Consider the following 27,230-nt stretch of genomic DNA (forward strand, 5'->3'; position numbering starts at 1 on the left):
TTAACAAAAACTTACTGAATTCTACCCTAGTCTCATATTTACACTTCTCTTACTCAATGTTCAATCCCTAACAAAAAACATCCCTCTCATTAATGATCAGAAGAACTTAACCCTGCTATATTTTGTATCACAGAAACATGGCTGAAAGAACATGACAACGTTCTCAAACCAAATTATGATTTATTTCATTTTCCAAGAATTAAAAAAAAAAAAAAAGAGGTCTTCTACTAATTTGCAAAAAAGAACTTAAACCTTATAAAGTTGAAATAAACCCTCCTATTGAAGTTGCAATTCTTAAATCAGAAACATATATAGTCCACCTGAATCTCTAAAAAAAAAATCCCCCTGTTCCTCATTAATTGAACTTTTCACTAAATCCTTCCCAAACCCCAAATCAACAATTTTAGGTGACTTTATTCTTCATGTTGACAACTCACAAAAAACAAATGCATGTGAAATCTTCCTAGATACAATGGAAGCCATTGGCTGGAATCAATTTATAACCAAACCAACACATAAAGTTGGTCACATTCTTGATTTAATATTTGCTAATAAAAATAAATGCCAGATTTCATTATCTCACAAAACCATACCTTGGTCTGATCATCAACTGATTAAAGCTGATATTACTTTACAATCTTCGTAACAACCTTCTTCAAAAAACTTCATAATAATCAAATGCAGAAAAAAAAAAAACAACTGACCATGAAATTATTGAATATATTAAAAACAAATGATCAGATCTAGACTTTGAAAACTCTTCTTCACCTCTAGACCTCTGGCAAAAAATAATAAATGAAATAGCAGATGACCTTTGCCCCAAACAAATAAAAATCCAAATAAATAGAACTCAAAAACAAATAAACCTTGGTACAATGAAGAATTACGATGAAATAACATCTTCTTAGAAAATATTAAAAACAATAGAGAAAAAATCCTTCTATAGAACACCTAAAAAACTACAAAACTCAACTAAACAAATACTGTGATTCAATTAACAAACCCCCCCCCCCCCCCAATATTACGCAAACCAAATACATAGTTATCTTCAATTCCAAACTTCTGTTCAAAACTGTACGAAATCTCATCAAGGATCCATCTTCTAATTCATCTAACTTATGAATTTACTAAAGAATCTTGCAATGAATATGCAAACTTCCTACTACAAAAAGTAAACTCTTGCACATCTAAATTCCAATCCAACAAAAAAGTTATCAAACATGAAATTAATTCTATTCATCCAAGATGGACATCCTTCGATACTGTATCCAAAACTGAAATTAACTGATCCGATTCCTGCAAACACCCTAAAAATGGTTAACATTTTAACACCACCAATAATAACAAAATTTATAAACCAATCATTACCCTCATGGAAAAGTTCCGAATTGAACTTAGCAATTTATTGTTAAACCTACCCTCAAAGACATATCTGGTAAAACAGATGACTGGGACAACTATAGACCTATATCAAACTTACCTTTCATTGCAAAAATTTTAGAAAAAGCTGTTTTAAACCAACTAGAAAACTTCCTTGATGAAAACACAATATTACATCCAAATCAATATGGCTTCAGGAAAAACTGTTGAACAGAAAAAATACTAATTTCTTTATCTGATAACATTCTTAAAGGTTTTGATAATAATGAATCATATTCTAATTCTTCTTGATCTTAGAGCAGTATCTGACACTGTTGACCATGATCTTCTCTGCAATCAACTATTACATATCAGAATCGGTGGAACAGTATACAACTGGTTCTCTTCCTTTTTAGAAAAAAGATCCTTCCAAGTCAAATTAGGTTATCAAATATCAGACCTCTTTAAAATTGACACAGGAATTCATCAAGGTTCAGCCCTGTCAGCAACTTGATTTAAAATTTCTCTCCTTTACATTTGTACTCTATCAAATTTAAACACGAAATTCTTCATATATGCTGATATTCAATTTTACATCCCTTTTGAAAAATTCTTTGAAAGAACAACCCCTACAAATTATATGTAATCTATCCAAAATGAACTCTACTGAAATTAACTCTCAACACTAACACAACTGAAATAATTTGGCTAAGAAAAGAAAACATCTCCAAAACCAACCATACTAAACATAAAGGGGCAGATTTTTAAAAAGTATGCCGGATTTTAAAAGATATACGCGTAGACGCGCATCTTTTAAAATCTGGGGTCGGCGCGCACAAGGCTGCGCAAAATCGGCAGCCTGCTTGCGCCGAGCCGCACAGCCTGCCTCCGTTCCCTCCAAGGCCGCTCCGAAATTGGAGCGGCCTCAGAGGGAACTTTCTTTCCAGTGCCCCTCACCTTCCCTTTCCTTCCCCTAACTAATCCGCCCCCCGGCCCTAACTAATCCCCCCCCCCACCTTTATTTCAAAAGTTACGTCTGCCTGAGGCAGGTGTAACTTGCACGCGCTGGCACGCCATGTTCTGGTCCAGGGGCTGGTCCGGAGGCCACGTCCACGCCCCTGGTCCGGAACCACGCCCGCGGCCCCACGCCTGGAACGCCCCCTGATGACGCACCGGCCGTGACACGCCCCTGACATGCCCCCCCCCCCCGGAAAGCCCCGGGACTTACGCACGTCCTGGGGCTTGCGTGCGCCACCGAGCCTATGCAGCATAGGCTCGGTGTGCACAGGGCGTGGAAGGGGCAGCTTTTCGGGGGTTACGCATGTACCCCTTTGAAAATCTGCCCCAGAAATAGCCAATATAACTACTGCTGAAGTATGTGATCTAGGAATCCAAATAGATGAAACCTTCAACATGAAAAAACGCATTTCAAAGATAATCCTCTCCTCTCAGTGCTCCCACTAGATTGTGGGTTACTGAGCTCTTCCCTTGCAATATATATTGTGATTCTAAGGTAAATTAGTGCAAAACAATCCCTTTGGAGATTTACACTACAGTTAGTTGTCCTGAGTGACTCACTGCTGTTCTGATTAACAAATGATGGTACCTAATCAAACCAAATCACACAACCTTTCCAAGGTGAGTAACTGAACTTTTCAACCTTTTTACTTAGGTATACACTGCTCCTAGCTTATTTCTAGCTTGTGGCTACCTTTTTTTTTTTTTTTTTTTTAATATACAAACACACTAACTTCTGCTATTAGCTGCCTTACTGACTATTAAAAATAAACACACTAACTACTGCTTATTAGCTGCCTTACTATCTAAAAAAACCAAACACTAACTTCTGATTATTTGCTGCCTTACTATTAAAAGCACAAACACACTAAATAATATACCCCAATAGTTTACTTCGCCCCAATACTTAAAAAAAAAATCCCAAGCAAAACTTACTGATTTCTTTCAGCCACCAGCAAGTGATCCTCTCCTCTCAGTGCTCCCACTGGACTGTGGGTTACTGAGCTCTTCCCTTGCAATATATATTGTGCTTCTAAGGTAAATTAGTGCAAAGCAATCCCTTTGGAGATTTGCACTACAGTTAGTTGTCCTGAGTGACTCACTGCTGTTCTGATTAACAAATGATGGTACCTAATAAAATCAATCACACAACCTTAACACTTCAGTTAGTCAGCTTGAGTGACTCACTGCTCTCAGAATGCTTCAATATCTGAAACCTATGCTAACCTTCCAAGACTTCCGCACAGTGTTCAAACTCTAATTTTTTTCTAAACTAGACAATTGCAATTCATTATTTCCAGGCCTTAATGCTAACATAATTAAACCTCTTCAACTTTTCCAAAATGCTTCTGCCAGAATTCTAAATGGAACTAGAAAATGTGATATCACTCCCACCCTGATAGATCTTCATTGGCTTCCAGTTACTTTCCAAATCCAATACAACATTTTATCAATTATCTTCAGTATCATCAATAACATTGACTCATCTCCTCCTGGAATTCTTATACAACTCTATAATCCAACAAGAGACCTAAGATCCCAAAACAAAGGCATTCTTTCAATACCTTCCAACAATAATGCTTATCTTACCCAAATCAGAGATCACCTGCTTTCTATTGCTGGCCCCAAACTTTGGAACTCACTACCTAGTCTACTGAAACTAACAACAGAAAAAAAGAAATTCAAACAGGATCTAAAAACATGGCTCTTCATGAAAGCCTATGATCTCACCTGAATTCATTTAAATATATTTAGTAAAAACTGATCTCACAATGATTTTTCTTTATCTTGAATTATTTTTAATCTTCTACATTAATAATTCCTTGAATTTTCCATTGTTATAATAATTAATAACTTCCTTAATCTTATATCTTGTTGATACTTTTATATTATTGCAGTTTGAAATTTATTATCTTTCTACATTATAATTCAATGCTATCTTTGTAAACCGTTGTGATCAACCTTTGGGACGAGTATGTAAAAGGCTTAAACAAATAAATATATATTCCAGTACTGTACTCTCAGGCACCTTAACTGGCCCTGGGAGCTGGAAGCAAGGCTCCTTCAAGACTTGCACTTAGTGCTGTTCTATGGTCAGGAAGCATAAACTGTAATACTGTCAATCTGTCTTCTCTTCATCTCTGGGCACAGCTGAGTTTGTTGCACAGCTGAACTCTGCTAGCTCCCATCAGAAAGGAGGCTGGAAATTAGAACCAATCCCTGTCCCCAATCTGCATTCCATGAATGCTAAAAATCACAGATTCTTGCTACAATAGTGTACAGAATTCTATAGAGCAGGGGTAATCAAACTGTTTGAGCCATGTTCCCCCTTCCATTCATAGAATTGGTTGCCCCGCATCCCACAAAGATGGATTATTTCACATTGTATAGATAGATGTCTATGTATCTATATGAAGGGTCCACATTGCCAGACAGTGGCTCAATGCCCTTTTTATTTTTTTTTTTTAATTCAAGTTGTTGAAAGGAGAAAGCTCACATGTACACACATGGGCAGAGAGAGGAGACACCCCACCACCCAGACATAGAAACAGATACCTCATACCCAGGCAGGCACAGACATCCATATACAGGGACAGACACAGTTACCCAGACAGATAGAGACAAAGACATCCCACAGAGAAACAGAAACCCAGAATCTAGACAGGCACAGAGACAGACATACCACTCCTAGACAGAAAAGGGAATGAGTGATCAAATCTGCAGATGACGCAACTTATTCAAATTTGTTAAAACTGTAGCAGTTTGAGAAGAAATGCAAATGGACCTTGTGAAACTACGAGACTGGACAACTGAATGGCAGATTAAATTTAATGTGGAAAACTACTAAGTTATGCACATAGGAAAAAATTATCCCAACTACAGGTACATGGAAGCTGGGAGTCACTACCCAGGAAAAGGACCTTGGGAGTCCTTGTGGACGATACATTGAAATTCTTGATTCAGTGCACAGCGGTGGTCAGTAAAGCAAATAGAATGTTATGAATGCAAAGAGGAATGGAGAATAAGTCATAAAATATATTTCCTCTTTATCGAGCCGTGGTGCGACTGCACCTTATGAGCAGTTCTGGTTGCCCCATCTCAAGACAGACATAGGTGCAGAGGAAGGCGACAAAAATGAGAGGTTATACAGGGTTGGACTCTTCAACTTGGAAAACAGATAGCTGAGAGGGGCCATGATAGAAGTTTATAAAATAATGAAGGAGGTGGAAGGGTAAATAAAGGAAGGTTATTTATCCTTTCAAATAATACTAAAACAAGGGAACAGTCCATGAAACTAACAACCAGCAGATTCAAACCAAATTCTAGAAAGTACCTTTTCAGCTTAGTGCACTATCAAGCTGTGGGAATCTGTTGCCAGAGGACGTTATCAAGGTGAATAGCATAGCGGGTTTAAAAGAGGTTTGGACAAGTTCCTGGAGGAAAGACCCATAACAAATTACCCAGGTAGATTAAAGAAAGCTATTGCTATCTAACAGGAATTAGATCTACTTTATGGGATCTGCCAGGCATTTGCAATCTAGATTGGCCACTGTTAGAAACAGGAAACTGGGTTTGATGGACCTTGGTTCTTATGTAAAACACACAGATACACTATATCCAGAGAGACACACAAATATACCACAGACAAACACATAGTAAGTCATAGACCTACCATCAGACCACATCACACAGAGACCATAAACAGGGGCTGATGTAATAAGACACTATTTTTCTGCATTTTTTTTTATAGTGCATGGCAAGAACAGATAGCCCCCACGGGATGTAATAAGAACAGCATGCAAATGAGATATGCACAAAAGTCCCATGTAAAACCAAATACACATGCCAATGCCTGCACTTAAGCCCTGAAGCAGAAAGCTGCGGGGAAAAACAGCCACTAACATAGAGGCTAATAGGAAAATGTTGCAGAGTTCATTTAAAAAAAAAAAAAAAAAAAGGTTCAAGGGTAAATCCCAGATCAGGTGTGCAAGAAGACCCTCTGCACCTCTGGGAGTGACAGACATTTGTCTTAATCTGCCCAAGCCACTGTTAGTCACTCATGTCCATGGTGCAAGGCACAGATACGTGGAGCTCGCATTTAGTTCCGAGGGAGATGTGTAGCCAGTCATTTCTACCGTAATCAGTAAGATTGGCTGGAGCAGCATTTCATAGCTGTTATGTGGCAGAATTTAATTACAGTTGGCATGGCTTATATATCAGACAAGATCTTTAACATAACTCCCGCCCTGATCCAGGTGTTAAAAAAAAAAAGTTAAAAAAACCCCACACTAACCTATCTCTCTGCTAACACAGCTCCTTGCATTACCCGTTAATAGATAATTACCTCCTTTACATGCCATTTGCATGTACTCGTGCAAAAACTGCCGTGGGTTTGTGAGCAGGTTTGTGCATGGTTTTTCCCATGCTGAACGCATTATTACATGCACGCTTAAGATCGGGAAAAACATGCATAATTATGCACACAAAAACCTGCGACAGGTTCAGCGCAGCTTATTACATCAGCCCCACAGAGATCACAGCATATCACACACTCCACACAGTGACAGACCCAGAGTGAGGTGCACCAAACCCAGGCAACACATTAGAATAAGGGTTGAAACATTTAAAAAACAAACAAAACAAACAAACAAACAAAAAAAAATAGGTGGCAGCCAAAATAATATTGGGTGAAAAAAACCCTCTCTCACTGTCTCAACCTTTTTTTTACTTTTTTTTTATTTTCACTAATTTTTCCTTTTTGTCTTTTTTGTATTTCTTATTTATTCACTTATTTTCTCATTTTGATTTGCTTATTTAACTTTTTTTTTTTTTTTTTTTTTACATTTTTTGCCTTTATTCTCCCTTCCCCACTTCCTTATTTTCTCTTGCCTCTTTGCCCATTCCCCTCCTCTACCTCACCACTTCTTTTCCCCAATGCAACAGCTGTGATCGCTCCCCATGGGGAAGTCCCTGTGACAAGAGGAACTTCTCCCAGGCTGAGACTTCCGGGTGGTTGCTCTTCCTGGGTTGTGGACCACCACAGTGGCTCTTCCCTTGTCCAGTTCTGCTGCAGAGTAGGCAGCTCCCCCCCCCCGGGTTCACCATAGCAGGAGCAACTCCTCTCTCCAGCCCAGCAAGAGAGAGACATGATTAAGCCGTGGCATGCTTAGAATGATGCCCTAGTCAGATGGAGAATGATCACCACCACAAATATCACCTTCTCTCTACTATAAATAGTGTTTTATGGTTTTTATATAGGACCTTCAGAAATGTGTTTTATATTCACAGTGGTTTTTAGCAATACGCTAATTGAAAGCCTTGAGTATAATCATCAGTCCCATGGGATTATACTTGATGTATACAAATATATTTCATGCATATTCATTGAGGGTAGCTTGAAACAATGACTGGGATGCTCTTAGGAATGCATTGCGATTAGACTCAGATAACTTTATGGGCACCTACTGAACTAGAGCACTGATGGGCCATATTGCAATGGCTTACCTTGGGGTTTACAGTTGCGAAGTGTCAACAGAGCTCAGCAGGACCTGACAATCCACCCATACAGCAACAAATTCGTGCAAAGTGAAGCAATAAGATTGAGTCATCTGGTTACATCAGTTCCTGACAAAATTCTGCTGAGACTCTTATTGATCCAGCAAGCAGATCTTGGGTGCTAAATTATTTTTATAAACAAATGTCAACCATTCTCAGCTTACCAGCCCCAAGAATGTCCCTTCTAATAGGCCAGTGGTGTGTACAATTTTCTGTTAAAAATACATAAGGAGTAATTTGCAATCTTTTAGAAATGTTTTACATATTCTAGCAGGTGCCCTGGAAAAGATCTGTACTGTGATTCAGGATACCACAATCCTGAACCACTGATCCCATTCTGTTCAGAGTACACTGTTCCTGTATAAATTAACAGCTCTGGGTCAGAAGCACTAGTCCTGCTGATTCTATCACACCATGACCAAAAGGCTGAGACTGACCAGAGTTAATTTTAGTTCTCATAATGACAAAATGAGACAAATATAAATATTCCACATATCAAATCACGATTTTATTGCTCCTCTTTTTAAAATTCATTTTAATTAAAAATTCAAGATATTTGAGAAAGTTTGCAAAAAAAATGTCTACATATATGTAGTTTATATTCTGCCTTTCAAGCACTACATATAGTTTTATTGCAATATGCATAACGTGTGAAAGACTAAGTGAATGCATTAAATTTGCAAATTAAACATAAAGGTGAATTAAAAAAAAAACTATGTGAGTATAGCAATTGTGCACTTCTTATCAGGATAAGTCTTGAAAGTGGCACTTATCTGGCTAAGTAGCGAGAGTTAGTCAGACAAGTTTGATTTATCCAGCAGTAAAGCTGCTACTTAGCCAGATAAGTCATAAAACGCTAGTTAACTGGCTAAGGGGGTCATTTACCAGACGGATCACACGTGATACCAAGATGGGGGCAAGTCGGCCCCGGAAGAGGAGGAGTCAGGGGTCCGACTCCGCGAAGACGCCGCGGACGATGAAAAGGTAAGGGCCTTTTCGCGTCCTATTTCGCGCCCAATAGCTACACCTTCTATGGTGGCGCTATTGGGTGCGAAACCGGCAGCGATCGCACCGTGGTGGTGCGATCGCTGCTGGCTAGTGCAGGACCGCCCCCCGTCCCTCATTACCTATCCAGATAGCTGGATAAGTCTAAAAAGTGCCACTTTTCTGGCTGACTTAGCCATACAAGTAGCACTTATAAGACTTATTATTTGACTTAACAGGATAAGAGCATTTTAAGATTTATTTGGCTAAGTAGTAGCTTTGCTGCTACTTAACCAGATAAAATGAACTTGTCAGGAAAAGTGCCACTACTTAGCCAGATAGGGTGGAATTTATCTGGGTTAGTTGAATATATATTCACATGTTGTTTTTACATGCGAGCGCATATTTTATAACCTGTGTATATCATATTTCCATATTCCTAGAGGTTAGAGGAAAAGCTTTTCAGCTCATTTATTTTTGGAGATGTGAATTTCGATTCAGCTTGTTATAAGAAATCTTGGAGTTTTAATAGACTGACTTTTCCCTCCGGGATCAACTATGGGCAGGTTTCTTTAAATTTCTCAAATTGAGATGTTTGACATTTATTTTAAACTCAAAAACTCCACTTCAACTAAAAAAATCATTAAAAAATATTTGATTATGGCTGATGATTAAATATAAGGCTAAGAAGATGGTTTCATCACCAGGAATGCCTATTATGATGGCCTTAAGTATGTGAAAAAACAAAACAAAAAAAAAAGAATAAGCAGTTTATGAGCATTTGAAGTGGAGTTTTTGAGTTTTGTATGCTACTGACTGTTCTTCACACTTAGGCATTAAATGGTATTATATAAGTAATGTTTATTTTAGACAGAAGTGATTTTAGGGTTGTGATTCAGGCATTTGTCTATTCTACTTTGGATTATTGCAATGCCCTATACGCTGCCTTACTTAAAGTCAATGCTATCTAAGGGCATTGCAAATAGTCCTGAACATGGCCACCTGCTTGCTTACTGGGATCCTGCTCAGGGATTATATTACCCCAATACTGATCTTTGCATTGGCTTCCAGTTAGCCAAAGAATTAAATTGAAAGCATTATCTTTGGCTCATTGTGCAATCTATGGGGGAAGGACAAGAGTATTTGAAGACACAAGTGACTTGGTAATTTCCACTCCAGTCATAGCGTTCTGAGGGAACTCTTATCTACTTCTGGAATCCCTAAAATCAGGATTACAGGAAACTAGGAATAGGGCATTCTCTTGTGTGGCTCCATCCTTATGCAACAAACTCCCTTTGGAGATCTGACATTTACAGGACAATAAGATTTTTTGAAAGCAAGTGACGGATTACCTAGTCCATGAAGCTTCTGGTTGAGGAGTTGTATTTTTTTTTTTTTTAATATTTTTTATATATTGTCTTTTAATGTATATGCGAACTTATAAACCTCCCAGAATAGATGTCTGGTAATTGGGCGTGTTAGAAATTACTGTAAATAAAATAAATATGCACACAGGTTATAAAACACAGGAGTAGATTTCTGTGCACCCATATAGATGCATATATGGGCATGTGCACAACTACTTTAAAGTTATCCTCAAAATGTACAAAGGCAAATACTGTAATTTCTGATCCTGATGGCATCAGCTACTTATGACACTGAAATGAGACAAAACAAAAGGTTATCAGTATTTACTGATTTTTAGCCATAAAGCTATTCAGAAATCCATTTTTATAAAGGTAAAAATATATTTCTCCTTTTTTTTGGAAGTGCAATTTTAGAAACAAATTATTCAGAGACCAGCAAAGGCCACTATCCATTGTTTCAGGCATGCTTTTCCCATGGTGATATATGTAAGCTTTTTTTGCATGGTGGTATCAGCAGCATGAGAGACACTGTGAAAGACTACTGCTTGGCTATGCTTTTTGTTGCTGTACACATACCACCACTCTGAGAATCCTCATGCATAAAATGCTGGTGACTGCATCTTTAATATAAGGTACATTACTCCTTCCTGCCAGCAATGGAGAGATCCCCCTGAAAAAGCTGACGTTTTGGTGAAACAAGGGCCTCGTGTTGGGGGAAGTATCTGCCTCAACTACGCTGGTACATTAGTAGTAATGGAACATTTGTTGAAGGGTTTTCAGTGATAACTTGGCAATAACAGCAAGAATGAGCTTTTTTAGTACTGATACAACACATGGTGGAGAGTTTTTCACAAACTTTTAATAAAACATTTGCACTGACTTAATACACTGTGGAAGAAACATTCTGAAATATGATTTTGTAGAAACGTTTTGAAAAATAGTTTGAATGATTTTTTGTGAGGGCATGTAATGACTGGTTCAATAGCATGACATGAGTCACACCTTTCTTACTGTTGTATGAACACACCTGTTTTGTTCACTCAAATGTTTGTTGTTGTTTAATGGTTTTTATTTGAATTTGCAATAAGGATTATTTGTAATGCTGTAATGGCCATTTAGGGGTTGGATTGTATATGCACGCATTTGCCATGAGGTTATACTGAAAAAGTTAAGGCTGGTTTAGCAGATGCTAAAGTCTATATTTAAGAATCTGTTGTACAAAGTGGCATGCTTGCTGGAAACAACGGTGAAAAATCATTAATAAAAACATGGCTTTAGTGTTCTTCCTATAAAAATGGATTTCATGATAAAAACAGATTTTGCTCATGAAGTATGGCATGATCCTTTTATAGTGGTGAGAAATAGCATGCAAGGACCCTGTTTTTGAATGGGTGCTTTTGTTTTGTGCCCAGCATTAAAATCCTTACAGGGCTGACTCAGACCGTAAGAACTGGCGGACATATCCCACATCAGGACTGCTTGCATGCCAGACTGACCAAGAGAATTAGAAATGGCTAAAGTGGTTTGAATCCATGCCATTGCTGAGCAGAACAAGGAATTATCAAAGTAGTAACAAGTGCAACAACTGGCAGTTTCCAAAAGGGCAATCCAACCAGCATTCATTGCCTTCTTCATGCTCCTCACTAATGCACAAAACAGTTATAATCAAACAAACCAGTCCAGTGAACAGAATCCAGTGTTTGTAAGGCTATAATATACGATACAGAAATTGGTAGTCTTACTTGGTATAATTTTTTTTTTGGTAATCAATTGAACGTCATATCCTGAAGGTTATACTCATTTTCACTGAAATAAATGATTCCTCAAAAATACTTCTGATGCATAAAAAAAAAGTTATGGTCATGTAGGTTTTGCTAGGGTACAGTATTTAAAAATAAATTACTTTATCACCCAACTGAACCTTATAAAGGATGTCACCATTCAGTGAAGAAGGAATAAAGGTTCAGCTGGAAAGATAAAACAAAGCAGTGTAAAACTCCTGATATAGTGGGATAGATGAACATGAAACTGATCGGAAATAAATATTAAATCTAGTAGAAGGCAGATATACTGTTGCAGATTCCTCATAGTTATATATGTGGTAAACTGCGGCCACCTACAGTCAGGTAAGTATGAGATTTAAAGAAATCTCAGAAAAGATGAAGGTTAAAATGCACCAAAATGTACTTATGTCGTCAGTCATAAAAATATAAATATACAGGTTAATTTTCCGGGGTCTAACTTAATAGGCCCTTAACACAGGAGAACAGTCATTTGGATGGTCTAATATTCAAATTCAGCGTTATTACAGGATGCATCTCACATTGCCAAACAAATTCACAGTCCGATGTATAACATGTGAGTAAAAAAAAAAAGCGCACTGAACTTCAGCGCAGATTTTATTTACTCATGTGCTAAAGAGAGCTCACTCCCGATGCAGCCACCGAAAAATGTATGCATACACATATGCTTAGCACACTTAACATATGTGCACAAAACATGCTTTATGTCCTGAAAACCTGACTTGTGCACAAAGTGGGTTCTTTGCACATAGAACATGATTTATGGGCTGAATTTTCAAAGCCGTTGCCAGGAATAAAACTTTTTTTTGTATGTAAATTGCTGTAGAAAACATACTTATGCCAACTAGGGAGAGGTGTTCTGGGGGGAGAGAGGTGGGGGACTGGATGGAGTTGGAACTTATGCGCATATTTGATTTAAAAAAAAAAAGATGTGGTGTAACTTTCTGCAAGTTCATTTGTGCGCTTCCCAACCACCTTCAAATCTTCAAAGTGAACTTATGTGTGTATGTTGCCTTGAAAATTCAAGGTAAAGTCTGTGCATAATGGGTATGCACAGACTTCACCTTAACCCGCAGAGTTATAAAATTATCTTCCCTGTGCACAGATCATGTTTTATGCACATAAATCCTGAGTACAGGACCCCAGCACCACGAACTCCAGGTTCAGCCCCACAGACTAACACCAGCCTCAGAAGCTTTACTCCTCTTCTAACCAGGAGTTACATTTCCAGCATTAAGAGTTAAGCCTGCACACCTCTCTGCTTTGGGAGAAATAGCTAATGCCTTGATTCACATGGGGATTTGCCTGGAGGAGTGTTAATTTGTGTACAGAGCTTTACTCATGTGTGTTCACATGTTCCTTGTGCTAAACTCCCTGTTAAATCAGGGGTAAAGCAGTGTACATAAAAATGTGCGCACACCGAGCACACTTTTACACTGGGGCCTCGGTGAACCAGAAATAAAGCTATTTGTGTATGTGCATGCTTTATTGCCCCCGCCAAGTAAGGTCATAGAGTATTCTATCTCCACCACCTCATTAATTTCTTAAACATTGTACAGTACATACTATCTGATACAGTTTCAATTCAACGGGGCCTGGAAACATGTAAACAAAGGCGGACACAGAAGCACCATTTCTAAGTTTCTTCCGTCCATAATCTTATCTCGCCTTTTATAGTTCAGGAGCATTCCACTGCCCGATTACAAGCAAGCGTTTCCTCCCTTCTAAGCATGTCTGTCCCTTTTCAACTGCGTGCTCCAGCTTCTGCAGATGTGTGAAGAAAGCAAATCCCAGCTGGTAGATTCTTCTCTCTGTAATGCTGGAACATGTCCCCCGTTTCACAGCGAGAGTTCTCAGTTACTCTCCAGTTCTTTTTTCCGCATGGGGCAAATCGCCACCCAGGTTCTTTATCTGACCACGCAGTTCTTCCACTGTGTGCAGCAGTGCCGATCTCTCAATTTCCAAAGCTAGGATGGATTGTTTCAATTTGGTCTCGCTGCTCATGCAATGCTCCACGGTGCATTCTAAGCTCTGGATCTTTCCATTGGCCACCTACATTTAAAGGAGAGAAGGGAGTCAATACAAAAATGAAACAACCCCCAAATCCTTATATAGACTATGTATGTAAGAATCTTCCAGTTTATCTCATTTGCTAAATACTGACACGAGAGTCAAACTGTAACAGTTTTTCATAGGCCAGTAAGTTGATAGCATAAATTAAACCAGATTTCACTTTTTCTTCTCATTTTTATTTCAAGTTGGAGATAAGTACTTGATGATTTTGACAGCTCTATCCACTTAGCTACTTCCCTACTTTCCATTAATGTGAAAATTAAAACTATTTTAAATAAAAGTTTGAACAACTTTAAAATGTTAAATTTAGGGCTACCCTTTGTTCAGTGTAATTGATTTGTGCATCTAAACTCATTGCTCTCTTCAAGGCTCAGTTTCCATAGCGGTTGTTTTTGTCATGCTGAGTTGTTCCATTTTTTACATCCTTTTATTCATTTCTCTGATGTATTACATTTACAATGTAATTTAATGTTATGATTCCTGAATATCTACAGCGCCCTTTACACCTCGTACCAGTATAGTCATAGTTAGGACGACACTTGTATTCAGTTTAACAAAAATTACCACAACTACATATAAAGGAAATATTTTAGAACAAAATCTGCAGTTTGCTAAGCTTTCTTCAGCCTCCCAGCTCTTCCAGGTAAAGCACAGAGAAATAAATGTGAAGCAAATACAGAAACATAGGTCATGGCAGCCAATAAGGACTGTAAGGGCCCATCTAGTCAGTTCAGTTTACTTCCTGGTGCAATGCTACAGACCCCAGCTGACCTCTGACATTCCATTCACTTCTTTGCCAGTAGGGATCCTTTGCATTTACCCCTAACTTTTCTGAATTACATTATTTTTACCTCCACCCCCTTCTCCCCTGTTCTAAAGAAAAAGGTTGTGGGGTAGATTTTCAAAGGGTTGCGCGCGTAAGATACCCGCGCAACCCCAGAAAACCTACCCCTGCCTCCCTCTGCGCACGCCGAGCCTATCTTGCATAGGCTCGGCGGCGCGCGCAAGCCCCGGGACGCGCATAAGTCCCGGGGCTTGAAAAAATGGGCGTTCCGGGGGCGGGGCGCCAGCCCAGGGGCATTCCGGGGGCGGGACCGAGACCTCTGGAACAGCCACCAGGACCGGGGGATGGAGAGCCGGCAGGCGTAACTTCTCCAACAAAGGTAAGGGGGAGGGGGTTTAGTTAGGACTGGGGGGGGCGAAAGGAAAGTTCCCTCTGAGGCTGCTCCGATTTCAGAGCAGCCTTGGAGGGAATGGAGGAAGGCTGCTCAGCTCGGCGCGCGCAAGTTGCACAACTGTGCACCCCCTTGCGTGCGCCAACCCTGGATTTTATAACATGCAGCAACAAAATATTAATGTGCGGCAATAACAAACTGAACAATACCACTTTAAACAAAATGTTAAATTTTAATATGTGCACACAACAATAGTGCACCAGATTTAAATACTAACAATTAGAATAAGTAATTCCAGAAAGCCTCGACACGGCCGTGTTTCGCGTCAGGCTGCGTCAGGGGGATGATTACAAAAGTCTTGGACAAGCTGAAACTGCAGCTCAAGGCATGGCAGGATCGTGGTACATAAACAAAACTTCAGGTCGGAAGAGTCCCGAACGAACCCTTTAATGGAGTTCTTGAAAGAATGAGTTTGTGTCCAAGGATCACCGCGTCAGTAAATAAACATTCAGAATCGGATCTGGAGGTCTCTTGAAATTGTGCAGAATACATACGCGGTTGACAAACCATCAATTGAATTATGCAGCTAAACCTGGCATCTTCAAAAACAGAACTTGTAATGGAAAAACTTTGAAAGCTCAGACAACTGTTATCGCCGTGTCGCGAGGTCACGGCGTGCACTCATGCGCCTTCGCTGCTTGAGCGCCCAAATTGGACGTGCGTTTATTCAACTCCCCTCCTCCCGAGGTGCGCACCGCGGCTCCCCTGCCTCCCGGGGGCAGCCGGTGGCGAAAGCGGCTTCCAGCAGCCCCGCCGGCGAAGGCGCATGAACGCATGTCCAATTTGGGCGTTCAAGCAGCGAAGACGTATGCGCGCAGGCCATGACCTCGGACGTCCAGCCGGGCGCTCAGGTCACGGCGTGCGCTCATGCGCCTTCGCTGCTTGAGCGCCCAAATTGGACGTGCGTTCATGCACCTTCGCTGGCGGGGCTGCTGGAAGCCGCTTTCGCCGCCGGCTGCCCCCGGGAGGCAGGGGAGCCGCGGTGGGTGCCTCGGGAGGAGGGGAGAGAGGACTGGGGCTGCTGGAAGCATGCAGTCCGTTTACTTTTGTTACAATTTCTATTTGCTTTAATAACATGTCGAGTCTATTTTCGCCCTGCGCCTTGCTTCGGGAGGGGGGGAGAGAGGACTGGCAATCCCCGATGTCTGAGCGTAGGAGAACCAGGCCCGAGCGTCGGAGAACCAGGCCACACCATGTTACTCGCTTGCTCCAACCCACCCACTTATTTGACCGGAGCCTGCCTATTGCTGTCACATCCCTCTAACACCAGGGTCAGGATAGGCGGTAAATTAGCGGGTTAAAGACGCGGCAAAACAATTGGTTAAAAAGGCGATAATCGGGCCGCACGTTACTGTATGGGAGGGAATAGCTAATCCGATCGTTTACATATCATATACATGCCGTGGGCGGAAAGGGATACGCGTCAATTTAAAGAAGCGGTAAAGATCGGTAAAAACGGATAGTGAATCGCGGGTTAGACTTACGCGGCCAAATTGTGGGTAGAAAGCGGGTTAGAAACAGAGTAACCGCGGCCGCACTTTACTGTATCGGCCTGTGTAATAGAAGCAGACTTCATTTAATGCGCGAGTAAAGAAAATGTGCATTGAAATTCAGTGCATAATTTTTACTCACATTTTATTACATTGGGGCTTGTAAAACCCTGGAAAAATCACTCTCTCTCTGTGCCTCTAGTACCCAGTTTAAAAAAAAAAATAAGCATGTGTCTTAATCTAGCTTTCCTGGTTAATTCTTCTTTAATCATTTGCCCAGCAGTTAGGGAGTACAATACATACCTGCAGCTCCTCCAAAAGATCAAAGTTTTGTTTGCGCAAGCTACTGTTTGTCTTTTCTAACTTATCTATCCTTTGATTATCACTGAGAGGAGAGGCACCTATCAGCTCATCTTGAAGCACATAGTATTCCACTTCATAAGCTTGTAGTTGCTTAGAGATGTCCATCTCAAATACCTGAAAGAAAATAAAAAGCAATACAAATTGAGGAACAAAAAAAACAAACTGTTTTTCTGAAGTACAGAAATAAAATCTCAGGTAGAGGCATCAGTTTCCTTTAAACTTTTATTTATTTATTTATTTTTATTTTGAAGCCACAACAGGTACAACTAAAAGTGCATTTCAAAAGCTCATGCCTCAGACTGGTTAGTCTATAGGGTGTCACCCACCTTGTGTCATTTTTTCAAAACTGTGTCTATTTGGACTTGCTATGGTACAGCAAGGACATGAACCATTAGTACTGGTAATGACATGAGTACTTCAAGACAGCTAATAAGATAAACTGTGATAATACATAGTAGTACACTCATGCTATAAATAGATGGCAAATATAAATAAAAAACTAGGAGAAGCACTGGTACAATACTTCACTGAAGTAATCATATGCTGTATGAATTGATTTAGTGAAGTATTGTACAAATGTTTCTCCTGGTTTTTAAATTTATATTACACACTGGGTATTTAGGGTTAGTTTTGATTTTCAAATATAATTATAAAACACAAGCAGTGCATATTCACAAGTAGAAAAAATTAACAGCCAAGAGAAAAATATACATGACATTCACTGATAAATTGCTCCATCAACTAATTTCATGATTTTTAGGTGTGCCTACAAATCATGGTTATTTCAGAAGCTGTTTTACAAAGGAGACTTTGTAATTGTAACAGTAGTTTTATTAAATATACTGAGGGTGTAGCTTTTCTAGTAACACAGACTTTAAATCTTCTAATCACTTGCAATGTTAGTGTTTTTTTATTTTTGTGATTTCTATTGAACTATGTTTTGGTTAAGTTTTATGTTACTGGATTGCATTTATGTTTATAGTTGTATCCCTTCTTGCGAACTTGGAAAGACGGGTAAGAAATCTGTTTAAATAAATAATAGTATAAATAAAACTGAATCCATGCAAACGTAAAACTAAGGATTTTTGATAATCTGATTTCTTTTTAAATTGCATGACATCTAAAGCAAAAACTGAACCCTAAAATATTAGCCCAAAAAGGGCTAGCCATGTCACTCTATAGAGACTAGAGGCACCTGACAGACCAGGAATAGGCAACTCTGATCCTCAAGCGCCACAAGCCAGCTGGGTTTTTAGGATAGCCACACTAATTATGCAGAGATACATCTGCATGCAAATACATCTCTTGAGTATTCAGTGTGAATATCTTGGCTGGCTTGTGGCACTTGCTGACCGCAGTTTCCTACCCCTGTTATATTCTAACAGATTTGCTGAGACAAACTTGCGAGGACAGAAGTCCAGTTTTTCAGATACTTTATCAGGTGCATCTGACAAAGTGAACTCTTGTACTTGAAAGATAATGCCTCGACAACTCTGTTTGTGTATTAAGTGCCACCACTTTCTGTGTTGTTTTTCCAAAGATGGCTGAGCTTGCAGGAGATGTAAATCCAGTATTTCTGCCACATATTACAATATTCTGGAAGCTAAAAAAAAAAATCTATGTTTAAAAGTACAAAGGTTTTGCTTAGTTATGCTGGCTCAAGTGACAGTGAGGCTGGAACATGTGATGGTGCCATCAATCTGAGTTAAAGCTGACTTCCAAATGGTCAGTACCTCACACACTGTCTGTACATTAAAGAATTTTGATGCATAATTGGACAAAGATGGTTTGAAGTTCCAATGCTAGATTTTATTTTAAAAGCGTAATTCAACTGCTTCTTCGGTTCACGACATACAAACTGAAGACTGACACAACAGAAAGTAAGTGTCTAAAATAGACATTTCAAAAAAACTTGTCACAGCCATGTGTTAACTAGCATAAAGATGCAAAATGTGTTGTGTACAGTGAAAGCATATGCATTTCCTTTTTTTTTTTTTTTTTAAGAGAACAGAGAACCATATTGCAGTAGAAACAGTCTACTTTATCCTGTCAGTAGAAATGACAGAAATGGCCTGCTTTCCATACAGCTTCTTAAGATCAGACCCATGACAAACATGCAGAAGAGACACTGTCAACCAGGACAGCTCCTAACTATGCCAATCTAGAAATCAATGGACAATGTACATCACATTCCTGTATACCAGTTTACCCATATGCTAAATAATGATATCCTTATCCCCATCCATGTCAATTGGGTTCTGTGCTTTGGAAATGTTTGCAGTCTTTCAACCATAGCATTGACAGTACACATATATCTGGGTTGCTTTGCTAAAGGTTAGGATCCACTGTGTCTGAAAGGCACCGTATGAATTTAATATTGTTATCCAAAATTTGTGCAAAAGCTACATCATTTCAACTTAAAAGAAAGTTCTAACTTGGTGAATGTTGTTTAAATAGCAAAATGAATCTCATGTCATATGATCCCCATTAATGTTTAGATTGCATCCTACCTGATTAATGGTTTTCTCCATCTGTACCAAGCCCAAGTTTGGTAGAGTGTTTTTAATGAAATCAACTATGGCCTCTAGATTCTCATGTTGCAGAATTAAGGGTTTGTGACTTCCCAATAAACTCAAAGCAACCTTGAATATAACCTCTGATCCCTGAAAAAAGATCATATCTGAGAAAACACAAAAAAGAAAAAAAGAGGAATGTAAAGTAACATTCATTAACGATTCATAATTTTCTTTATAGAAGTGCATGCACAGACATGCCTAGAGAATTCCTATCACAGATGCTGTTTGTGTATTTCTATATATCCGTAATTTCTCCTTATTCCAGAAGAGAGCATATTTGATTAAGATATTATAAACAAATGTTCCAGGTAATACATATAACTATCATATGCAAATTCTAAAGCAACACTTTTTCACATTATTAGACTGAAATCTACAGAGAAAACAGAACAAAATAAAACAAAAAAAATAAAATTAACACTATTCAAAATTTGGTTTAGAACAGATGCACTGACATCTAGTCTTTGAAGGCTCTACACTAGTTTGTTTTTCAGGAAATCCACAATGAGCATTTCTTAGATGTTTTTGAATACCCTTGGCCTAGGAATCAGGTTTGTTTGCTTATTTGGTGACTCAGGCCACAGAAGTGGGTGACCTCAAGACCTAGAGGGAACGAGGTTTGCAGGCAGCTCTAGCAGGGGCTGCTCCTACCAGCAGTTGTGGGTCTAGAAGGGGTAGGTGGCAGTGCAGAAATGACTATCTGAGGAGGAGTGGTGGCAGCAGAGATTGCTGATGCCATCAGAGGGGTAACAATTGAAAAAGTGGAAACCAGACCTTGTTACAGCCTTTGAAGGAAGCCCAAAGGAACGGAAGGAAACTGCGTCCCCTCCACCCCCCCCCCCCCAAAAAAAAAAAGGTTTAACCTCAATGATAAATAGGCGGAGGAATAGTTATAACAAAATCATAGCAAAAGAATGGAGAAAAATCTCTCATTGGGGTTAGTGGTAAACTATGTGCTTTACTTAAAATGAAATGACCTCGCTGGAGCAACGGTGTATTATGCGGCAAAGGATCCTTCATTTTGTAAATTACTAAAAGAAAAATGTTGCCACTGCAGTAATTTGTTTCTTCCATCTTGTAGTTGCAGTAAACACAAACATCTAAATTCAAAAATAATACACAATTTACGTGATGGTACCTGTATCAGTGAACCCTAGTGAATGAAATGTATATGTTCCAAGTTAATGGCAAATGTCATCTCATGATTTGAAAATCGGCAATTATGCAATGAAGTGACAGGCTTGAGCACTATCGGAAAATGGTACACTTTTTTTTCTTTATTCCTAGTGAAAGGTTTTCTTCCCTTTCTCAGATCTGGTTTCAGTTGGATGTCCTGAGGGTGCTGACAGATACTGCACCTGTTAGAAGACTGAAGCCAATTAAAAGCAAATACTTTAATTTTATTAATTGGACACCATTCATGGAACCCCTGGTTCAGTGCATCAATTTTTTAAATCCCTCACACTCAACTCTCCCTCTATGTAGATGGGATAATTCTATAAACATCAATAGTTTCAGTGCATAATGGCTATTTGACTATCTGTACCTTACAGTTATATTACATATCCATTATAATACAAAAGTTGTTTGAGAGCTTGGGTTTGCTGGCAGTGTGGTCTGCACATGCACAGCTTGCACATAGCGCCGTCTGACAAACCCTAAGCAGACCTAAGACATTGAGCTGAGCAGCAGGTGGGGAGCCAAGAGACACAAGGACTGGGGATCCTGTGTAGTGTGGCCGGCACACTCTCACTGAGAGTATCCCCCACTCTGAACACTCAATATGTAATAAGATTCCATGCACATACACATTCAACCACTCACTCATACACACCCCAACCACTCACATTTGATGCATGTACTCATCTGCACACCCCCTCTAGTCCCTCACTAACACAGAGCCCAAACACTCACTCACATGCTCCCACCTGCTCAAATACCCCCAACGAACTTGCATGCATACCCCCTACCTATTCACATACACAAACCAATCTTCCACACCTGACATCAACCCCTAAGTACACTCCAATTATGCATCCCAACCACAAAGCCCAGATTCCTACCTCACAACCCCTAGACACCCTTCTACCAATACCATGCCCACCTAATATTTTTAACAGGCTTTTCCACTAGTTCAACTATAAGCTAAAAATCAGTACCATTTCTCTATTTTACAAAGGATCTTCCTGAATTAGTTTCAAACATGTTATACTTGCTCTTAATATGTGCTCATGTTTAGAGAACTTGAATGTAAAAGGAGATTTTAAAGCTCTGCTTATTCATTCACATATGTGTCTGACATTGCTCCGGAAACCAAATGGCGTACATTGGTCGTAGGGTCTCCAGGTGGCCTCACAGAACATACACCAGCTACTCAGTAACTTTGCAGCATCCAATTACTTTTCAACAAAGACTGCTATTTCCTACTCCTTTTACAAATGACCCTCAGGCCCTAGGCTATGTCCGGTAGAAAATATAAGGGACAGCTGTTACTGAAGCCAACAAAATCAGTTCATGATCCATCTGGTGAGAGGGTTACGATTTGCTCTTTTCATTCACTGACAGGCTGTTTCACTAATCTGACACTCACACAGTACTAGCACCTCTAGAAGCTGTCTTCAAGTTTCAGCATTTAGTGATCTCAGAATGCTCAATCTGGAATTTAAAATACAGGAGCAACACCCAATATCTTATACATGTTCAGCTTTAAAATGACAAATTCTGCATTTACTCTGGCACATGCATGCAGCATTCTTCTGATACGGGAAGCAAATTTGAAAATGAGGGTAGGTTATAATATTAAAGGGATCCCTTTAAGGTCCACAAATTTTCAAACTAAAAAAATATTCCAACTTCAATATGGAACAGTAGTTGGAACACAGAGAGGCAGCCAACCATTCAAGTTTTAGTGATCTTTAACACAGTGGCACACGTGATTGGGAAAATTCAATTGATTTTCAAATCTAATCTACTGCATTTCTCTTATTTTAATTAGTGTTAATCCAAGGGAGTGGGGGGGGGGGGGGCTGGGGTGTAGACAACACATAATGGAGAATGGAAGTATCTGACATCTTCAGAGACATTAGAAGCTACAACCACATATATTACTAAAAAATCTTACTTATATATTGAAATCGAAAAAGGATAGGGTATTTCTAATATGGAGCTATTTAGTATTAAAAATAGTATCTAGATGAATTAGTAAAATGAGTTGCAAGCAATGCAAGAGTGAAATATTACAGTAACATTGCAAAGAAAATGGAAAGGCTGGGATAATTCTTTCTGGATTAGACATCAGATAGATGACCTCTATCCAATGATGCCAGCTCAGAAAAGTTTTTCTTCATAATATCTGAGTGTAAGTAACTGAGTTCAGTCAGTCAGTCAGCCAGCCAAGCACGTGTCCTAATGCATCAGAGAGCAGCCACAGACAAGCAACCTAAAAGAATAATTTCTGAGCAGTCTTATCAAAAGAGTCCAACAAATAAACATAACCTGGCCTGGGCTTCCCAAAAATATGAACTTTAATGCAGCATTTCAACAACCTCTCCCTGTATTCTCTTAAAGGGTGGAACTCCATGGGCAGCACTCCAAGGATTCCTAACAGGGGCAAGAGAGCACCCAGAACTCTGTCTTAGATACAAAGGAATAATGCAACAAAATAGAACGTGGGCCAATGTACTCACAGACGTGCAAGTTTAACCTACACGACCCTCTTCTACTTTTATTCAAAGTGATCTATGCATTAACAAATGAGACTGGTCATACACCACTGAAATCTGCACTTGCATATAAAAGCAGTTGTCAAAGAACTGTTTGTTTTAGTTAGGAGCTTATCCATCCATGCTAGAGGCTTACAGCATGTGGGCGGCAAGCCAGCATACGAGGGCAAGGAAGGCATCAGCACAAGTGCCGATGTGATTGCCAGGCATCAGCATTAAAGTCAACTTATCTCCAGTGCTGGAACAGAATGAACATTGTTCTTCCAAGTCTCCTCCAAAACTACATAAAAATGTGGTTTTAGAAAATATATCTTTGTTGTACTCTCACATGACTGTCTACCTAAATGTGCTGAAAGTTGGGACAGAGAATTAAAAACAAGAAAGTAGTTTTGCAACTTCATATAAACAATGCTGCCTTGTAGGGTTCCAGTATCCTGTCAGCTGAGACATGCCTTTTATAATACTGTAGTCAAGAACCTATGAATGATGGAAAGCTGGAAAAGTTGTAGTTTTTAGATACTCATTCCAGTAGTACAAGGTACATAAAACTATTTTAACTGATGGGAAAGCAAGTTTGCTTACTTGTAATCACATTTCTCTGTAGACAGTAGGATGAATCAGCCATGATGCATGGGTGACAACATACAACAGTGCAGACATGGATCCAGCTCTCTGTCTTGTAAGCTCCTCAGTCTTTTCCAGAGCTTAAAGCTTTAGCAAGGTACTCTACTCTCCATGGAGATGAGCGAGTATTACATATGGCTGATTCATCCTGCTGCCTACGGAGATCCTTGTTTCCAGGTAGGCAAGCTTGCTTTCTCTGTCGAAAAGCAGTCATGAAATTACCATAATGCATGAGGAATACCAAGCTGAGGGTTGTATTGTGATACAACTGCTTAAAAAACACAACCTGGTCCCACCAGAGGAGAGTGGACTGCTGGGACAACAGGCTACACAGAACTGCTTATCCAAAGTTGTTGCCTCTTTGAGACATATTGTCTAGACAGTGGTGGGATGTTAAGTTGTGAAATGACATCAAAGTAGCAGCTTTGCACATGTTTAATTGAAATGGCATTGAGATGAGTCAATGAAGTTGCCATGGCTCTCACTTGATAAGTTTTTGACAAAGTCTGTAATTTGTAAGCCAGCCAGCACATAACAGCATGCTATACAGTCCACATTCCAATTGGACAGAGTTTGTTTTGGCAGCTGCTTTCCCCAACACATCGGGATCAAAGGACATGTACAGCTGAGAAGCTTGACAGTGAGGATGATCCTCTTTAGGTAATATGCCAGGGCTCTCTTGCAGTCCAAGGAGCAGCCACAGCCTGTTTTCCATGTGTGTATGTGGCCTTGGAAATAATGTTGGCAATGCAACAGCTTGATTAATGTGGAATGCAGATACCAGTTTTGGAAGGAACTTAAAAAGTGAGCTCACAGAAAAAAACTAGGCCAAATAAGGCCAATGAAAATCTTAGAGATGGGACATGTCCGTGTAGTAGTCTGGATGAAGAAAGACTGAGGGACTCACAAGGAAATGTGTGCACACAGTAACTCCTGCACATGATCACTAAGACATTTATTGAACTCTGAGAGCTGAGTTTATGTTGGCGCTATTAGATGATGTCACCCATGTGGCTGATTCATGCCTGCTTGTTGACGGACAAACCATAAATTTTGTTTCTAGCAACCAAAGATTTGTGAAACCATATTCATTTTTCTTTTTATATACTGATGAGAATTTGCTAATAAAACTTCAATCTGAATGTGGTTTGTAAAGGTGGCTCTCTGCTGTTGCTGGGATCAACCATGCAATGCTGCTGCAGCAAAAGAGTCCATTTCAGTAGGCTCCTATTTCCCCACAATAGGGAAGAAGGGGGAAGTGGTGAGGTGCAGGAGTTGCTAACCTTGCTGCAGTTAGGACAAAATGGCTTTTCCAGCAGCATGTTCCAACTGTAGGCAAAACATTTTTTTAAACTGTCAGCTTACCTTTATATCTACATAAATGATTGATAATTCAGAAAACTTGGAACTGAAAATAGCAGCAGGGAGCCTTCTTCTACTGCTGCCCACAGTTCACACAGTGCTAAAATACATTAACCATGCATAAGCTGCCTTGAATCTGGAGACGTAAAGTTTCCCTTTCATGCACACCAACATACATCCTGCTTTGCTTGCTGCCTCTTGGCTTGGTGCATGCATTCCTTTGCTTATTAACAACCTATATGGCCAGATATTTGCTTGGTTATTTTCAACATGTTCTGCCCATTTCCCTAGGTATTTAAACCCCTCTAAGATCAGTAAATGCTGCAATTTTCAACTTCATAAATTTCTCTTGACTCGTGTGCAAAGATGTCAATATTGCTGAACATTTCTTCCACCAGACCACTGAAAAATCATTAAATAGCAACAGTTCAATAAGATCCAACTTCAAGTTTGCTGTTAACCTGTCTCATACTATCTACCATCTTCCAACTAGGCATATCTGACTGACTCAGCTGCCCTTCTATCCCATGATACATCAAGCCCTTATTCCCCAAATTAAAGCACCTTGTTGAATTCTCTCCGACATCCCCTTCAAGCTAAAGTACCAAAAGTTCCATCACTGACTTTTGGATCATGGACTCAAAAGAATTCATCTACAAAATTCTCATGCCAAGAGTGCCCAACCTACAGCTCACAGCTGCATGCAACCCTCCAAAGTGGTTTTAGTAGCCCACAGGCCAATCAGCACACACTGAGTTCAAGTGTGACCTAAAGATCATAGGCCAGTGGTTCTCAACCCTGTCCTGGGGCCCCCCCCAGCCAGTCGGGTTTTCAGGATATCCACAATGAATATGCATGAGAGAAAATTTGCATACACTGCCTCCATAACATGCAAATTTTCTCTCATGCATATTCATTGTGGATATCCTGAAAACTCAACTGGCTGGGGGGGGGGGGGGGGTCCCCAGGACAGGGTTGAGAACCACTGTCATAGGCAGTAGGAAGATTGGTAACTGTAGGAGCCATAGGCAGCCAGAGGGAGGGGCTGGTGGCAGATGTAGAAGCCACAGGATGGAATACATGAGGGATGTGCAGCAGGGATGGATTCGTCCCATTCGGTATTCGTATTCATGGGGAGCCAAATCTGTTGCATCCGTTCTCGGGGGACCCCAATCCGTTCATTAGTTACTTATGTATTCATTTCCCAAAAAATACTCCATCCCAACCCTTTAAATTTAATTAACTACAACCCCCCACCCTCCTGACCCCCCCCAAGACTTACCAAAAGTCCCTGGTGGTCCAGCGGGGGTCCTGGCGCGATCTCCTGCACTCGGGCCGTTGGCTGCCGGTATTCAAAATGGCGCCGATAGCCTTTGCCCTCATTATGTAACAGGGGCTATCGGTGCCATTGGTTGGCCCCTGTCACATGGGAGGAGCACAAGATGGCGCCGGCCGTCCATTACTCCTACCATGTGACAGGGGCCGACCAATGGCACCAGTAGCCCCTGTGACATAGTGAGGTCAAAGGCTATCGGCGCCATTTTGAATACCAGCAACCGACAGCCCAAGTGCAGGAGATCGCGCCAGGACCTCTGCTGGACCACCAGGGACTTTTGGTAAATCTTAGGGGGTCAGGAGGTTGGGGGGGTTTATTCATTAGATACGTTGTATTCATGGGGGTTTGCTATACGTTTCGTGAC

At 40.0% G+C, this 27,230-nt stretch overlaps 1 protein-coding gene across 5 annotated transcripts in view; it reads right to left on the reverse strand.

Annotated features, from left to right (window-relative positions):
- Positions 1-10,276: 10,276 nt before the first annotated feature.
- The window catches only part of TBC1D1 (TBC1 domain family member 1), a 480,914-nt gene continuing 463,960 nt past the window's right edge, over positions 10,277-27,230 (reverse strand). For all 5 annotated transcript variants that reach the window (XM_029589471.1, XM_029589507.1, XM_029589478.1 and 2 more), the window contains 3 exons: positions 19,757-19,926; positions 17,187-17,360; positions 10,277-14,137 (listed from right to left, as the gene is read on the reverse strand). In XM_029589471.1, coding sequence (XP_029445331.1) covers positions 13,943-14,137; positions 17,187-17,360; positions 19,757-19,926 — 539 coding nt within the window. In that variant the 3' untranslated portion in view covers positions 10,277-13,942. The remainder of the gene's footprint in view (positions 14,138-17,186; positions 17,361-19,756; positions 19,927-27,230) is intronic.

Source organism: Rhinatrema bivittatum, chromosome 1 (genome assembly GCF_901001135.1).
Source record: "Rhinatrema bivittatum chromosome 1, aRhiBiv1.1, whole genome shotgun sequence".
In the NCBI taxonomy this organism is placed as follows: domain Eukaryota; kingdom Metazoa; phylum Chordata; class Amphibia; order Gymnophiona; family Rhinatrematidae; genus Rhinatrema; species Rhinatrema bivittatum.